The sequence below is a fragment of the Mesoplodon bidens genome (genome assembly GCF_964165515.1).
Source record: "Mesoplodon bidens genome assembly, chromosome: 12".
In the NCBI taxonomy this organism is placed as follows: Eukaryota; Metazoa; Chordata; class Mammalia; order Artiodactyla; family Ziphiidae; genus Mesoplodon; species Mesoplodon bidens.
This window is the reverse complement of record NC_138168.1, coordinates 60,718,198-60,737,195: the sequence shown is the minus strand read 5'-3', so window position 1 is coordinate 60,737,195 and position 18,998 is coordinate 60,718,198. Positions and strand designations below refer to the sequence as shown.

At 36.6% G+C, this 18,998-nt stretch overlaps 1 protein-coding gene across 1 annotated transcript in view; it reads right to left on the bottom strand.

The window, feature by feature from the left end:
• The window catches only part of LAMA2 (laminin subunit alpha 2), a 611,700-nt gene that overhangs the window by 411,088 nt on the left and 181,614 nt on the right, over window positions 1-18,998 (bottom strand). Inside the window, exon 4 of the mRNA XM_081251375.1 lies at window positions 5,759-6,001. Coding sequence (XP_081107501.1) covers window positions 5,759-6,001 — 243 coding nt within the window. The remainder of the gene's footprint in view (window positions 1-5,758; window positions 6,002-18,998) is intronic.

Here is an 18,998-nt window from a genome sequence, read left to right as displayed (position 1 = left end):
GATGCAGTTGAACCCAGTCATCTAGGGGACTGGGTATGTGCCCTATACTATGCTTCTGGTGAATCCACATGACTAACATTTGTTGATCTCTTGCAGGCAATGTGAGGTGGAGGACAGAGAATGGACCAAGCTAGAGGGTGGAGGCCAAAAAGTGGGGGTGGCTGTAGCAACAAATAAAACTGAAGAAATAAGCAGAGATGATGCTGTTAAGACTCAAATGGTCAGAAGGAAAGGCTAAATGGTCTCCAGTGATAATATGGACAGAGGAGAGTGCTGAAGTTTGGATATAGATGTCAAAGTCAAGGCTATGATATCCTTGAATTCCTAAGGTATTTACCTAAGGTATCTTTCAGCTCTAAAATGATGTACTTTTCACCTGAAATATGATATCTTGGAATGTTCCAAAAGTTATGGCACATGTCTCCAAAACTCTACAGACAAGTAACAATGTAATAAACCTTAGACTCAATAGATTTGATGTTAATCACAGAAGACTATTTTCTATTAATGTTCTATACCTATAACATAAACATTATTACTTAATTAGTGTGTTATAATTTAGACATGTTTATTTCATAATGTCTTGCTGCACAGGTGAGTCTTAAAAATACTCTGCTCTTATTTTTCTTATTCTCTGACTTAAATTTATATTTAAAGGGTATTGTGAAGATCTGGAAGCAAATGATCATTCAATGGTTAGTCAAAAATATACATTTCAAATCATGGTGAATATTTAGATATTATTGTCTAAAATAAAATCCTATCTAGAAGACAGTAAAACTTATAAACAAATAAGGAGGAAATAGGAGATGTGCATATAAAAATAAATGAGTGATGCAATAAGAAAGTTGTTTCACCTCTGCGGTATTCTTCCCCCAAACCCCGTAGCCCAGTCTAATCATGACTCAAAATGATTAACATGTTACAAAAAACTTGACCAGTACTCTTAAAAGTGATCAAGGCCAAGGAACACAAGAGAAGATTAAGAAATTGTCATGGATTAGAAGAGACTAAGGGGACACAATGATGCAATAAATGCAGTGTAGTATCCCAACTTGGATCCCAGAAGAGAGAAAAAAAAAAGCATTAATGATAACATGAATTAAATCTGAATAAATCTGTGGTTTAGGTAATAGAGTATCAATATTAATTTCTTATTTTGACAAATGAATTGTAATTATGTAAGATATTATCCTTAGTGGGAGCCGGGTAAAAGGGACATGCGGATTCTCTGTCCTCTTCTTACATTTATGTAAATTTAAAATGATTCCAGAATAAAAAGGTTTTAAACAGTGCATATGAAACTATGCTTCTGTTTATAGTAAATTATATAATTAGTGCTAACACTGTCAATGATAACAACTAGACCAACTGGACAAAATATATAAAAACATTTATGTAAAGCCATATGACAGCTATCAGGAAGATAAAGAATCAACTTCTCAATATCAAGGAGAAGATTGATGTCTATAGAGATAATTAGTGTATTGTGACAGCTTTTGTCCTGTGGGCATTTCCCTGTTCAGAAGACATGGCTCAGAGACTGAGCAGTGCTTTGACAGTCTTGCTGTACTAGGAGGACAAAAGTTGGATTCTGGAACTTGTATGGGTGAGACTTAGGTAAATTCCACACACTTTAGTTTGGACTTCAAAGACAGGAAGTGTAGGATGGGGATAAACTAGAATTAAATCAGCTGTCTTGGGAGTTCAGCACAGCTTTGAGGCATCTAAGTATCCCAGAAATTGGATTAAGATGATCCATATTCCCATTGCCTAGCAGAATCATCAGAAAATCCTCATAAGGTAAAGATAATTTATTAGGCCTAAATTATTTCTACACACACTTTTTTCAAATACAACTTCTGATATGCAAAAATAATCAAGAATGTGAGGATACAAGAGAGCATAAGAAAGAATCAGCAAATGAAACAGAAATAAAATATATTCACAAAGGCCAGATACTAGAATTATAAGAACTCAAATAATTGTTACTTTATGCTCAAGGAGATAAAAATATAATATTGAAAATTTGAATATAATTTTATTATTAAAAATTCAATAGGTATACAAAATTTTGATATAAAACTAGATACTAAACTATTTTAAATGAACCAAAGAGAAACTCTAGAACTGAAAAATATAATACATGAAATGAAGAATCTTATGATTGGTTTCAATAGTAGTTTTTACATAGCTGAAGAGATACATCATGAACTGGAAGTAAGCAAGAAGAAAATATCTAGAATGAAGGACAGAAAGCCAAAAGGATGACTATAAATAAAAGAGAGTGTAAGATGCATAGTGTATATTGTGAGAAGTTCCAAATTATTCTAAATCATATTTATAGAAGAGAGATAATGGGGAAGAAGCAATATTTGGAGAGTTAGTGGCTGAATTAGTTCTTGAACTGATGAAAGACATCACTCTGCAGATATACCAACCAAATAAATCCGAATCCAGAAAATAGAAAGCTATCATCTATAGCAACACTGCCCAATAGAACTTTAGGCAATGATAGAAATGATCTATTCTGTGCAATCCAGTGTGGTAGCTGCTAGTCACATGTGGCTATTGAGCACTTGAAGTGTGGCTGTGCAACTGAGAAACTGAATTTTAATTTCATTTGAATTAATTGAAATATAAATTTAATAACCACATATCTCTAATAAAGATTGTTTTGGGCAGTGCAGATCTGGAGCATCATAGTAAAACTAGTGAAAAACAAAGATAAAAATCTTTAAAGAAATAAAAGACTTCACAAAGGACAATTATTAAATAGTTACCTTTTCCACATAAACAATGGAAACCAGAAGACAATAAAATATGCCAAAAAACAATAAGAAACCTACAATTCTATAACCAATAAAAATATCCTTCAACAATGGAGGTGAACTCTTGTTATATGCCTAGTTTAACTCATAGGGCATATTGGACATGAATTTGCCTATTGCCTTTGAAACTTCTGAGATACTAAGAAACTTTTGTTTCTGTTTCCCTGTACTCTAAGAATTCAACTTCTCAATGTGGCTCCTTTGGCTCACCCAGAGGGACGTTACCACTTTCTGTACACACTTCTACTGTGGCATTTATACTATCATTTTGCATTTACTGGTTTACATATTTGGTTTTTACTTGAATGTCACTTCTCTGGGAAGTTCTGAACATAAGCACCTAGTAACTAGATTTCAGATGGTACTCAAAAGTGAATCATTTTAAAACTAAAATTTAATGAGAGTAAGATTTATTTCATAGTCACTTGTCTGGGAAATATTGGAGACAAGCATCCAAAAATTTAAAATATTCCCACGTTATATTGTAGTTGATATCCAAAACTATTACTTTAGAACTGAAAGATGCCTTAGGACAATTTATATTTAAAACTAATTCATGTATTAAAGAAATTCAAACTCAGAGATTAAGTGACCTGCCCAACATCCCACAAAAACTAGAGCCAGAAGAAGAGCCCAGTCTTCCAGTCCCATGTACATTCTTCTATATCATGATATCTCAGGATTAAGAATCTTTCTACTTTAATGGATACAGCATATCTATCTCTATATCTCTTCTAAACCAATATTTGAGTTTAGCTATTACCAACTTTTTAAAAAAAATCGACTTCCAGTCTTCAGTCTGAAAGAAACACTAACCTAGGAGTCAGGGGACCTGGATTCTTATCTCAGCTTTGTCACCAGTGGATCTGGGAGTCTTGGGAGAGCATCACCTACCTTTGCTGGACCTGTTCATTCCCAAAAGTAATAGGTTTCACAGCATAAAATATAAAATGAAGCAGATATTCTAGGAGAGGTCTGAATTTAATTCATATTCTTAAATACTATCATTCTACATCAAATATTTTGAATTGACTTTCTGTTCCTCACCTCATCCACTTTCTAATGAGAGAAAAATAGACTTAAAAAAGCATGTCACAGAGAAAATTGAATAAGTTGTTCTTAAAAGTCACCATCAATGGTTAGTTTTTAGTGAATGTCTAATACAACATAGCCAGTTAAACACAAACAAATAGAATGTCTGTTTGTTCCACGTTGGTAAGTTGACACAGTCTAAAGGATGGAGAACCACCATCATTGTAGGGAGAGCATGCTTCGGGGATATACATGTAACTTATATGTTACATATCTATCTGGGTACATTTTACATTGTGCAACAAATTTCTGAATTAGACCATTTTTTTAAAGGTAAAGAATAGCTTTATAAATATTAGATAATTATTGGTTCTGGGTAAACACTGGATCCAGGAGAAAAATAATACAAATTCAACTCAAATATAGTCTCTCTGCACTCCTCCTTACTCCCATATTCTCATGCCAATCTGGCCAGGACTTTGGATGCCTCTGGGCACAAAGCAGGTTGAACAGCTGTTTGACTCACTGTTTTTGACTCCTTGTCATTTGGCAGATTGGAATCTCTGCTGAGAGCACCACTTGGAATTTTTTTCGCCCAAAACTGATACTTTTGAACATGAAATTGAAATATAGTGAGGCAGTGGTATACATTCATAGAATAATAGTGCCAAAAGAGAGTGTGATAGATTTATTTCAAAACTAACTTGCCCCCAGAAGTGTTTAAAGAGATAACCCTAGATTAGTTGAGGTGGGCATGATAGTGTATGAATATGGATTTTCTGAAACTGTGAATATAAAAAATGATACCAGCTTTAGGTGTGTGAACTGGTGAGGAGAGAATATCAGACATGAATATAAATAGAGATGTATACAAACAGGGAGGAAAAAAAGAGCTAGACCGTATATACTGAAGGGAGACTGATTGGGGAAATATAACTAGAGAATCCAAAAGAATCACTAAGTCTAGGTTTGGGTATTTGAGAGGAGGCGACTACGACTACGACTACAACTACCAACAAAAACAACAATCTCAATAGTTGTTGTTGTTGTTGTTATTATTATTATTATAACAAGAGAAACAAAAATAGTTAATGCTTACAAAGCAATAGTGTATACGTCTGTCAGCACTGTTCTAATGTTTTAAACATAATAATTCATTTAATCTTCTTGACAATCATAAGAAATAAGAACTATTGTTATTGTTTCCAATTTATGGGAGATGAAACTAAGGCACAGAGAATTTAAGTCACTGATTCAAGATCACACAGCTAGTAGAGGTGAAGTCATGGTTTGGCTGTGGCTGAAAAGCAATGAATGAATCTAAAATCTTACCCATAGGAAAAAAATGCTATGGAGAAATTGAACGCTTTTGAATTAAGCATATAATAAGCAAAGCCTGAACAATGGAAAGAAACCCCACTGCAGCACTATGTGGTGACAGCAGAAAAACATACAAAAACTGACAAAATTTCCTTCTCTGTAGGTCCTTCAGGTGAATTATATTTCTTCCCAAATTTACCTCTTTTGTCCCCATCTTCAGACCAGAGTACACACAGATCTAGGCCTTCCTTTAAGCTCTCAATCCCCCTCCAATTACTAGCAAACCACAGTGTTAGAAAAGTCTCTTTATATTTAAAATTAATCACTGACTTTCCAACTTAAGCCCGTTTCCTCTTCTCTGATCGCTATTGGGAACGGGAGATAACACACTAGAGGAAGGCAGTTAAAATTCTCATCACTTTCAGTTTTTCCTTTTTATTTAATGTTATTTAAAATGCACTTCTGCTAAATCCTATTTTAAAATCTCCCTGACATTATGACTGATATATTCAAGTTTTTATGACAGGCCTATTTTGCCACCTTAAATACACTGAGGGTGAGTTTTCTCATCTTACCTCTCCGTTTTCTAAGGGGTGTATCTTGGAATAAAATGAAGTGCAGATGACCTCATCGTCTTTGGCGTATGATGGTGGTCCAGTGCGGGGATGAATATTGTAGAGTGTTAGGCACTCTGTGTCCGTCACAGCATGATACTGCCAGGGCTTATAATCAACATCATCAAGTGAGCGTTCCAAAATCCAGTTTCCAGGCCGAGGGGAATTAGCTGCTTTCACAATCACATATGCAATCTGGAACACCTGAGGAAGAGTGACAACAACAACATGTAACTCTGAATTCCAAAGCGTTCTCACTATTACATATCAAATTTAAGGCCACAATAGATTTTATTCAGATATTATTCCATAACCCTATGATGTTCTCTAAAAATATTTTTACTGTTACATATTCATATTTTACACCTTTTGGCTAAGAAGAGATGTTCCATTTTGTGGATTTTAGTTCTCTAATAACTCATTAACATCACTTCATGTAATTCTTGAAGTTCTATTATAATCACAATCAGTTAAAGCATTTATTACATACCAATTTACTCACCTTACTCTGTTGGAAATTATAATATATGAGTTAGAAATTCCATGTGTGGATAGTGCTTGATAGATTAGAAAACAGTTACTTATGTCACCTAATCCTCAGACAAGTACCATCCGTTACTGTGGTACAGCAAAAACAACATAGTGATTCAGAGGCACAATCTTGTATTCAAATTGTGGTCCCAGCATTTCTGTGACCTTGGTGTCAACTCCTAGCTCCCTTTTCTGCAAATTAGGGTCAATAATAAGTACATTAAGTACACTACTGAGAGACAATTTAGATTAAATGAGATAATGTATGCAAAATACCTAGCAAAAGGCTTGGCTATAAATACTCAATAAATGTCATTTCCTTTACATCCCCAGATAGAAAATAACGGAGAGGAAATTCTAGTACATGCAGACAACTGTTTGAAACTGGAATGTATTCAATGAAGGGTTTCTGTACCTTCTGTATAAGAGGTAAACATGTGTTAAAGAAAAGGAAAATAAAGCCATCAAGTGACTGTAAGTCAACAGAGTGACAATTGAGTGGAATATGGCAATCCTCTTTGTTCAAATCTACATAATATTTGAAGAGGCAAAAAATAAATATTCTGGATATTTTGTGATGGTCCATGTGTGTCTTTACCAATTCAATCCAAAAGTCCAAAAGAACAATGCACAAACATTACTGAATGAAATTTATTTGTAATGTCCTGGGTAGAAAGGTAGATACAAGCTAGTTTAAGTTATTGTCCCACCATCTATGAATTGATAATATATTATAATAATTAGATATATAATGAGTACACTAATAATAAAGCAGTGGTATATGTTCTTTTTAGTAAATTCAGCTAGGTACAAGGAGCTTGTCAACCCTAAGCTCTGGGTGATTGGGGTCATTGAAAGGATACAACTGGAGGACAAATCTTCTAAAATGTGATTAAGGGTCTGCTTAGAAGGGAGCTTGAAAGGAATATTCTGAAAATAAACCTTATCTGCTACATAGTTTTGATATGAGACTTTCAGGAATGCATCTACACTGTCTGTGGTACACTTTAAGGGACTGAATTTAAAAATATGAAAGGTTGATATATAAGACATAAGACAGGAGACCTTCAAGATGGCAGAGGAGTAAGACATGGAGATCACCTTCCTCCCGACAAATACATCAGAAATACAGCTACATGTGGAACAACTCCTACAGAACACCTACTGAACGCTGGCAGAAGACCTCAGACCTCACAAAAGGCAAGAAACTCCCCACGTACCTGGGTAGGGCAAAAGAAAAAAGAAAAAACAGAGACAAAAGAACAGGGATGGGACCTGAACCTCGAGGAGGGATCTGTGAAGGAGGAAAAGTTTCCACACACTAGTAAGCCCCTTCACTGGCGGAGACGGTGGGTGGCGGGGCAGGATGGGAAGTTTCGGAGACACAATGGAGAGCGCAGCTACAGGGGTGCAGAGGGCAAAGCGGAGAGATTCCCACACAGAGGATCAGTGCCGACCAGCACTCACCAGCCTGAGAGGCTCGTCTGCTCACCCGCCAGGACGGATGGGGGCTGGGAGCTGAGGCTCGGGCTTCGGAGGTCAGATCTCAGGAGAGGACTGGGGTTGGCTTCATGAACACAGCCTGAAGAGGGCTAGTGCGCCACAGCTAGCTGGGAGGGAGTCCAGAAAAAAGTCTGGAACTGCCTAAGAGACCACTGTTTCGGGGTACGCGAGGAGACTGGATTGAGAGTACCACCTAAATGAGCTCGAGACGGGCGCAAGCCGCGGCTATCAGCACAGACACCAGAGCTGGGAATGAAATGCTAAGGCTGCTGCTGCAGCCACCAAGAAGCCTGTGTGCAAGCACAGGTCACTATCCACACCTCCCCTCCTGGGAGCCTGTGCAGCCCGCCACTACCAGGGTCCCGTGATGCAGGGACAACTTCCCCGGGAGAACACACGGCACGCTTCACGCTGTTGCAACGTCATGCCAACATCTGCTACTGTAGGCTCACCCTGCACTCTGTACCCTTCCCTTCCCCCGGCCTGAGTGAGCCAGAGCCCCCGACTCAGCTTCTCTTTTAACCCCCACCTGTCTGGGTGGAAACAGATGCCCTCAGGTGACCTACATGCAGAGGCGGAGCCAAATCCAAAGCTGAACCCCAGGAGCTGTGTGAACGAAGAAGAGAACGGGAAATTTCTCCCAGCAGCCTCAGGAGCAGCTGATTAAATCTCCACAATCAACTTGATGTACCCTGCAACTGTGAAATACCTGAACAGACAATGAATCATCCCAAAATTGAGGCAGTTGCCTTTGAGAGCAACTGCAGACTTGGGGTTTTCTATATGCGACAGACTGGTTTCTGGTTTTATGTTTATCTTAGTTTAGTATTCAGAGTTTATTATCACTGGTAGTTTTGTTTACTGATTTGGTTGCTCTCTTCCTTTTTTTTTTAATGTATATATATATATATATATATATTTTCCTTTTTCTCTTTTTGTGAGTGTGTATGTGTATGCTTCATTGTGTGATTTTGTCTGTATAATTTGCTTTTACCATTTGTCCTAGGGTTATGTTTGTCCTTTGTTTTGTTTTGTATAGTTTTTAGCACTTGTTATCATTGGTGGATTTGCTTTTTGGTTTTGTTGCTCTCTTCTTTCTTTTTTTCTTTTTTTGTTACATTTTAATTTTTTAAATTTTTAATAATGAAAAAAATTATTTTATTTCTTTTTCTTTTATTTTCTCCCTTCCTTCCTTCCTTCCACCCTCCCTCCTTCCCTCCCTCCCTCCCTACCTCTCTCTCTCTCTCTTTCTTTCTTTCTTTTTCTTTCTTTCTTCTCCCTTTTCTTCTAAGCCATATGGCTGACGGGTCCTGGTGCTCCGCCTGGGTGTCAGGCATGTGCCTGAGGTGGGAGAGCTGAGTCCAGGACATGGGTCCACCTGAGACCTCCCAGCTCCATGTAATATCAAACGGCAAAAGCACTCCAAGAGATCTCCATCTCAATGCTAAGACCCAGCTCTGGGCTTCCCTGGTGGTGCAGTGGTTAAGAATCTGCCTGTCAATGCAGGGGACACGGGTTCAAGATCTGGTCCAGGAAAATCCCACATGCTGAGGAGCAACTAAGCTGACGCACCACAACTAATGAGCCTGCACTCTACAGCCCACAAGTCACAACTACTGAGCCTGTGTGCCAAAACTACTGAAGCCCATGTGCCTAGAGCACATGCTCTGCAACAAGAGAAGCCAGTGCAATTAGAAGACCACACACCACAATGAAGAGTAGTCCCCGCTCTCCACAACTAGAGAAAGCCCGAGCATGGAAATGAAGACCCAGTATAGACAAAAATAAATAAAATAAAAATATATTTTAAAAAAAGACCCAGCTCCACTCAATGACCAGCAAGTGACAGTGCTGGACACCCTATGCCAAACAACTAGAAAGGCAGGAACACAACGCCACCCATTGGCAGAGAGGCTGCCTAAAATCATACTAAGTTCACAGATACCCCAAAATACAACACCGGGCGTGGTCCTGCCCACCAGAGAGACAAGACACAGCCTCATCAACCAGAACAAAGGCACTAGTCCCCTCTACTAGGAAGCCTGCAAACCCACTGAACCAACCTTAGCCACTGGGGGCAGACACCAAAAACAACGGGAACTACAGACCTGCAGCCTGCAAAAAGGAGACATCAAACATAGTAAGTTAAGCAAAATGAGAAGACAGAGAAACACACAGCAGATGAATGAGCAAGGTAAAACCCCACCAGACCAAACTAACAAAAAGGAAATAGGCAGTCTACCTGAAAAAGAATTCAGAGTAATGATAGTAAAGATGATCCAAAATCTTGGACATAGAATGGAGAAAATACAACAAATGTTTAACAAGGATCTAGAAGAATGAAAGAGCAAACAAACAATGATGAACAACACAATAAATGAAATTAAATATGCTTTAGAAGGAATCAATAGCAGAATAACTGAGGCAGAAGAACAGATCAGTGAACTGGAAGACAAAATAGTGGAAATAACTACTGCAGAGTAGAATAAAGCAGAAAGAATGAAAAGAACTGGGGACAGTGGTAGAGACCTCTGGGACAACACTAAACCCACCAACATTCGAATTATAGGGGTCCCAGAAGAAGAAGAGAAAAAGAAAGGGAGTGAAAAAGTATCTGAAGAGATTGTAGTTGAAAACTTCCCTAATATGGGAAAGGAAATAGTCACTCAAGTCCAGGAAGCACAGAGATCCCATAGAGGATAAATCCAAGGAGAAACACGCCAATACACATAGTAATCAACCTATTAAAAATTAAATACAAAGAAAAAATATTAAAAGCAGCAAGGAAAAAGCAACAAATAACATAAAAGGGAATCCCCATAAGGTTAACAGCTGATCTTTCAAAAGAAACTCTGCAAGCCAGAAGGGAGTGGCAGGACATATTTAAAACAATGAAAGGGAAAAGCCTACAACCAAGATTACTCTACCCAGCAAGGATCTCATTCAGATTCGACAGAGAAATTAAAACCTTTACAGACAAGAAAAAGCTAAGAGAATTCAGTACTACCAAACCAGCTTTATAACAAATGCTAAAGGAACTTCTCTAGGCGGGAAACACAAGAAAATGAAAAGACCTACAAAATCAAACTTAAAACAATAGAATTCAAGACTCAAATAAATAGAATTAGAAATAAAAAAGGAGAAGTAACATCTGACACTGCAGAAGTACAAAGGATCATGAGACTATACTACAAGCAACTATATGCCAATAAAATGGACTACCTGGAACAAATGGACAAATTCTTAGAAAAGCACAACCTTCCAAAACTGAACCAGGAAGAAATAGAAAATATCAACAGACAAATCACAAGCACTGAAATTGAGACTGTGATTTTAAATCTTCCAACAAACAAAAGCTCAGGACCAGATGGCTTCACAGGTGAATTATATCAATCATTTAGAGAAGAGCTAACACCTATCTTTCTGAAACACTTCCAAAATACAGCAGAGGGAGGAACACTCCCAAACTCATTCTACGAGGCCACCATCACCCTGATACCAAAACCAGGCAAAGATGTCGCAAAGAAAGAAAACTACAGGTCAATATCACTGATGAATATAGATGCAAAAATCCTCAACAAAATACTAGCAAACAGAATCCAACAGTACATTAAAAGAATCAAACCAAACGATCAAGCGGGGTTTATCTCAGGAATGCAAGGATTCTTCAATATATGCAAATCAATCATAGTGATACAACATATTAATAAATTGAAGGAGAAAAACCATATGATCATCTCAATAGATGCGGAAAAAGCTTTAGACAAAATTCAACATCCATTTATGATTAAAAACCCTCCAGAAAGTAGGCATCGAGGTAACTTATCTCAACATAATAAAGGCCATATATGACAAACCCACAGCCAACATCATTCTCAATGGTGAAAAACTGAAACCATTTCCACTGAGATCAGGAACAAAACAAGGTTGTCCACTCTCACCACTATTATTCAACATAGTTTTGGTAATTCTAGCCACAGCAATCAGAGAAGAAAAAGAAATAAAAGGAATCCAAATCAGAAAACAAGAAGTAAAGCTGTCACTGTTTGCAGATGACATGATACTATACATAGAGAATCCTAAAGATGCTACAAGAAAACTAATAGAGCTAATCAATGAATTTGGTAAAGTAGCAGGATACAAAATTAATGCACAGAAATCTCTTGTATTCCTATACACTAATGAAAAAAATCTGAAAGACAAATTAAGGAAACACTCCATTTTACCATTGCAACACAAAGAATAAAATACTTAATAATAAACCTACCTAAGGAGACAGAAGACCTGTATGCAGAAAACTATAAGACACTGATGAAAGTAATTAAAGATGATAGAAACAGATGGAGAGATATACCATGTTCTTGGATTGGAAGAATCAACATTGAGAAAATGACTATACTACCCAAAGCAATATACAGATTCAATGCAATTGCTATCAAACTACCAATGGCATTTTTCAGAGAATTACAACAAAAAATTTCACAATTTGTATGGAAATACAAAAGCCCCTAATAGCCAAAGCAATCTTGAGAAAAGAAATGGAGCTGGAGGTATCAGGTTCCCAGACTTCAGACTATACTACAAAGCTACAGTAAGCAAGACAGTATGGTACTGGCACAAAAACAGAAATATAGATCAATGGAACAGGATAGAAATCTCAGAGATAACCCCACGCACATATGGTCACCTTATTTTTGATAAAGGAGGCAAGAAGATACAATGGAGAAAAACAGCCTCTTCAATAAGTGGTGCTGGGAAAACTGGACAGCTACATGTAAAAGAATGAAATTAGAACACTTCCCAACACCATACAGAAAAGCAAACTCAAAATGGATTAAAGACCTAAATGTAAGGCCAGACACTATAAAACTCTTAGAGGAAATCCTAGGCAGAATATTCTATGACATAAATCACAGCAAGATCTTTTTTGATCCACTTCCTAGAGAAATGGAAATAAACAAAAATAAACAAATGGGACCTAATGAAATTTAAAAGCTTTTGCACAGCAAAGGACACCACAAACAAGACAAAAAGAAAACCCTCAGAATGGGAGAAAATATTTGCAAATGAAGCAACTGACAAAGGATTAATCTCCAAAATTTACAAGCAGCTTATGCAGCTCAATATCAAGAAAACAAACAAGCCAATCCAAAAATGGGCAGAAGTCCTAAACAGACATTTCTCCAAAGAAGATATACAGACTGCCAACAAACACATGAAAGAATGCTCAACATCACTAATCATTAGAGAAATGCAAATCAAAACTACAATGAGGTATCACCTCACACCAGTCAGAATGGCCATCATCAAAAAATCTACAAACAATAAATGCTGGAGAGGGTGTGGAGAAAAGGGAACCCTCTTGCACTGTTGGTGGGAATGTAAATTGATACAGCCACTATGGAGAACAGTATGGAGGTTCCTTAAAAAACTAAAAATAGAAGCACCATACGACCCAGCAATCCCACTACTGGGCATATACCCTGAGAAAACCATAATTCAAAAAGAGTCATGTACCACAGTGTTCATTGCAGCTCTATTTACAATAGCCAGGACGTGGAAGCAACCTACGTGTCCATCGACAGATGAATGGATAAAGATGTGGCACATATATACAGTGGAATATTACTCAGCCATAAAAAGAAATGAAATTGCATTATTTGTAGTGAGGTGGATGGACCTAGAGACTGTCATACAGAGTGAAGTAAGTCAGAAAGAGAAAAATAAATACCATATGGAATCTAAAAAGAAAAAATGGTTATGAAGAACCTAGTGGCAGAACAGAAATAAAACTGCAGATGTAGAGAATGGACTTGAGAACACAGGGAGGGGGAAGGGTAAGCTGGGATGAAGTGAGAGAGTGGCATGGACATACATATACTACCAAATGTAAAATAGATAGCTAGTGGGAAGTAGCCACCTAGCACATGGAGATCAGGTGAGTGCTTTGTGACCACCTAGAGGGGTGAGATAGGGAGAGTGGGAGGGAGGTACAAGAGAGAGGAGATATGGGGATATATGTATATGTATAGCTGATTCACTTTGTTCTAAAGCAGAAACCAACACACCATTGTAAGGCAATTATATTCCAATAAAGATGTTAAAAAAAAAAACATAAGGCACGTGGCTCTGATGCTGGTCTTTTGAGATCTTTACTAGGATGTGAGCATTTCTATCTGTGTGCAGTAAGGGAAGAATCACGAGCCATCATATGACTGAAAGTAGGGATGGTATTTGTGTCTTAGGCACAGTTGTGGAAATACTGGTAATTAAAATACTGAAATACTTCTGTAGTTGGTAAATCACTGCTGCCCAAGCCTCCCCAATGCCTCCTCTCTCCTGAGATCATCTGGTTAACCTTGGGATAGCAAGGAACAGCCAAGACATTGTCTCTGATTAGTCTGGGCTTTGACCAATTCTAGTTTATTGACTATCACTCCAGGTGGGAAATATTATGAATTTATATTTACAAAGGTATATAGATAAGTGTAATTGCAGATATACACACATATATGCATATGTGTCTATAATTATTGGAATACACTTAGACATTTTGGGGAAGGGAAGATATGGACATCTTAAAGCTATGACCAATGGGGTTTGGCAATCAGGAGTCAAAGAGATAAGAAGAGCTTTTAAATTTCATCTAATAACCTGCTATATTAATTGCATTAACATAAATGTCTTGGTTTTTAATAAAATTATTTTTAAAATAAAGAAATATTTTTTAAAGTATTGAAGAAAGGACAAGAGTAGGAGTAAAATGGAATATACTCTAGCTATCATAATCTAAAGTATTTGCTACTTCTGCATTTTTTAGGTGTTATTCATAAGGAATTATTTCTCTTAGACACTCTGTATTCAATAACTCATAACATGGAAACTCTTTAAAAGGGAATTCACTGAAGGACAAACCTATTGAATAATCTGATAGAACAGAGAGATATTTGATTCTATTAAAAATCTGAATTACCCTGGTCCTAATTTCTGGTAATCCTAAATTATTCGTGACAAAGTCTATAAAATGATAAAGAATATGAATAGATAAATTGTGAGCTCCTAAAGAGCAGAGATGCTACAATCCTTATTATAATTCTTTTGAAATAGTGTACATTCAATATTTATTAGTTTTAACTGAATAACCAAAATCATTGTAACATGCTTCCATGTTACTTCTACTAGCTTAACACTTTCTTTTCTGTTTGTTAGAGCTTGAATTTCAGTCAACCAGTATATTTTGTCACTTGTAGGAACTAAGACATACATTGCTTGTATGTTCGTCCTATTACATCTCTATGAGTTGAAAAAATTTCTTAAACTCTTTTACCTTCTGTTTCCCAGTGTTTCTTTTCCAAAGTCAAAACCATGGAAAGATAATGAATATAAAATACTACATGGTCTTTGGAAAAAAGAATCTACATAAATATTTTAAATTAGCAAATTTCTATCCAGAAAAAAGAATGCACAGATATTTTCTTAGTGGAAAACCAAAAGAGAAATATCAAAGCATAATTAGAGATCACAAGTACAAATAAGAAAAATAAAGATACACTGATGTATGGATAAAGTACTTTGTTTAGAAACAACACAGCCAGCAAATATAGGAAAAGGCCAAATTGTCTTGGAGCTACAACATGGACTTATGACTTAGGAGCTTCTGTGCTGGCTCCGGAATAATAGATGAAATCCATAAAAAGAAGTTATACTAGAAACCACATAGACTTTTTCTATAATTCAACATAACAGCCTACATTAAGTGACATGGAAAAGCAGTCATTGCCTTCGAGAATATGTCACCCCATTTCAAAACAATATCCTTCTTTCATTTATCTTCTATGGATTTTTTCACATTTCATGCAAAATTAATTAAATTAGTTTACATGTAGTATTTTGAATAAACTTTTAAAAATGTGGTAGACAGCATTATTGGAAAACACAATGAATAGAAGTATTCTTTGAAGGCGTCAGGCAAAGACTGTGAAAATTCTAATAGTGATTTTCTAAGTATACCAAAATTTTAATGACTTGAATAGAATAATTCTCTAATGTACTCATGCTACTTTTATTAACTCTGTCTTGTGTTTTCAGTATAAAGGCTCTTCAAAATCAGTAGTTATAAAACCTTATTTCCAGATGGAAAAAAACCCAATCTGTATGGGGTACAACAAGGAAAGCAAACACCTCATTATAAGTACAAAAATGCTATGATGGCTAGGCTTCTATAAACCGTAGATATCAATACACAATACCCAAATTTTTGGAGGGCACATTTTACAAACTTGGTGGCTAAAAAAAAATCCCGAATAATTTTTGAAATAATACCAAATGTTTGACATTTTACTGTAAGAAAGAGAACTTTCTATTTCATATTCCATTTGTGTATCACCTAATAAAATATCATGTAATTATAATCATATGTCACTGAGGTAGCATTAAATTAGATGTTCCTAGAGTATTAGGAACCTGATCTCATTTAGGATGGAAATGAAGAATACAGTCTTTCTGAAGAATCCTTCAGTCCCAAAGTAACAAGTAACATGCAATGACCATCATTCACACTGATGCTTTCCCATCTTTTTCACATTATAAGAGGAGACCTCACAGCCTGAAGTAAACAGCCTAGGAACTTTGGCCACTCTAGATACTGTCCTAGGACGGGATATACATTAGCTCACCTGTAACCCATGTGGGTAAGTCTGACCTCCAGAACCAATTCTAGCACATGCATTGCTGGGTCTGAATTTTTGAAAAATATTATCTACTATGACTCTCAGGAACCTACTTTATCCCAGTTCTTTTGTCCTCAGAAGAATCATGGATCTAGGAAAATGCTATCAAAGAATATTGTGTTTTGGAGATTTTAGTGATACTTTTGAGTGTCACTGGCATACAGTTAAGAGAACCAGGCCAAAGTAGGACTCCTTAATGATGTAGCAAGGACAGAGGACCTCCGTTTCCTATAGGCTGATCCCCCGTGAAAGCCATGAAACTATTAATGAAGGTCACTCTCTGTGGAAAATGGTACTTCAACTTTCTCATAGAACTTGACCTGAATTACTCTCTTCTATTTCTTGTTTCCTAACTTGTCAAGAGAAAAACACACGGCCATCTAACTTCTGCCCACTGATAAGCTCTGCCTCCCTCCCACCATTGCTATCTGTCTGTGAACTTCCTATAGCAAATAGTTGTCCACATAACAAAATTGCTTCGTTGTGAAAGAGGCTTTGCAATATTCTACTACCTGCTCTTGCCAGTGTTATGGATTTAAACATTTCCACAAGCTGTGATGTCATCTCTAATATGTTTTGAACACTCCTGTGTATTCTTAGTTCTAGTATATGTTTGTCAAATACTCTTATTTATTCATATAGGTATGTTGGCTTTCAGAAAGCAATGAGAGTTATACAATATCAGACCTGAAAGGATCCTTGGAATCATGAGTTCCAAGCTTAGTACCCACTAGAATAATCAGGGAAGCCTTATAGAAATGTGTGCATGTCTCTGTGTTTGAGTTGATAGATGGAGTTCATGTGGTTACATAATCTTTCACCTGAGACCTAAAAAGAGGATAAAAAAATAAATAAGAAACCAATAACAACAAAGATAAGAGCATGAGGAGGGTTCAGTATTTTTCTGGAAGGTCAATGAGAGTCAGCTGAGGAGGGAGAGCAGAGATCATGGCCTGAAGTACTCAGTACTTTCCCTGGGTCAAGTCCAGCAGAAACTCACAAAGGTAGGTCTGACCAGAAGCAGGGATGAGAAGTGGGGCTGAATGTAGGAAATTCATCATAATTCTGAGTTTAATAGAGGCTTCACTCAAAGATGCACCCCATCCAACCACATGTAACCAAATTCTTACTCCCCAGCAAAAATTTCTGAGCAATCACAGAAAACAAGTGGCTCATTATAATCTTAAAAATTATCTGAAGAGATTATTATACTGATTTTGAAAATATTATTACTGGACATATTGGATCAAGTTCCAAAAACAAAAGCTTTTAAATGATACTTTAAACTTAAAAAAAATAACCTACAAATAACTCTAATTATTAATTTTTGAGTGAGTTTTATGTCCCTTGTAAATTTACACTTACTTCAATAAACCTAGAATAATGTGGTGGGGAGTCCTGAAGGATAGCCCCTTGCCTGCCTGTGCCTTCAGACAAATTCATTTACAATGATTTCAAAGACGGAAATGATTTGTGATTGTCACTCAGTTATAATGTGCAGTCCATTTATTCTCCTCCCCCCAAGTGTATACTACAATTGCTGAGTGTGAATTTAGGGAGTTTCAGGTAAGCAAATGTGCCATTTCACCGCAGGGTAAGTGGCTCCCGAGTCGCCAGAGGAACAGAAACACTCTGCCCTCAATTAAAACAGACTTTTTTATACTCACATTAAGCTCATATAAAGTTTATACATTTGAAAATGAATTACTCTACCACTCCAGAATTTCTAAGAAATAATAATCTACCTGAATGACTAATAATCCTTTGAAGATTAAATGTTCAATTATTTGTTGAAAAAAAATTTTAAAGGGTTTTTATCAATGTCTAACTACTTATGGGAAAGTATTTGAAGGACTGCTCCACCTCACTATGCAAGGAAGAAAATCTCAACTTATAGTTCTGAAAAGTAACAGGAGTTACTTTTCTGCTCTCTCTAAATTAATACATAAATCTAAAGCAATTTAATTTCTTATTAAAATATTAGGTTTATTTTCCCCCTAAAGCTGGACAAGTTGATTATAAAGTTGATTTGGAAAAATTAACAAGAAAGAATAGCCAAGAGAACCTGAAATGAAAGAACAACAGATGCAGGGATGTATTATTAAATGAAAAATAATCAACATAGAGAATATTCAGTTATACTGGATGCTGCTGTTTACTAAGAGGGCCTTTTTTGAAATGATGGATCTGTGGTGGGACTAATGGTCATCATGGCCACTAATGTCCCCAAAAGAGAGAACACAGCACCATCTATAAACACAGCACCATCTACGATTAATCGTGCCAGAAAAGTGAACCCAAATCTGAGTGGGTCTCTACATTTTTAACTATCAGTTTATAGGAAATGAGGTATCCAAGGAGCATGAAAACAGCACCACAGGAATACAATTAGCAAAATCCAGAATGTGAGAACCTTTACTAGACAAACCATATCGCTT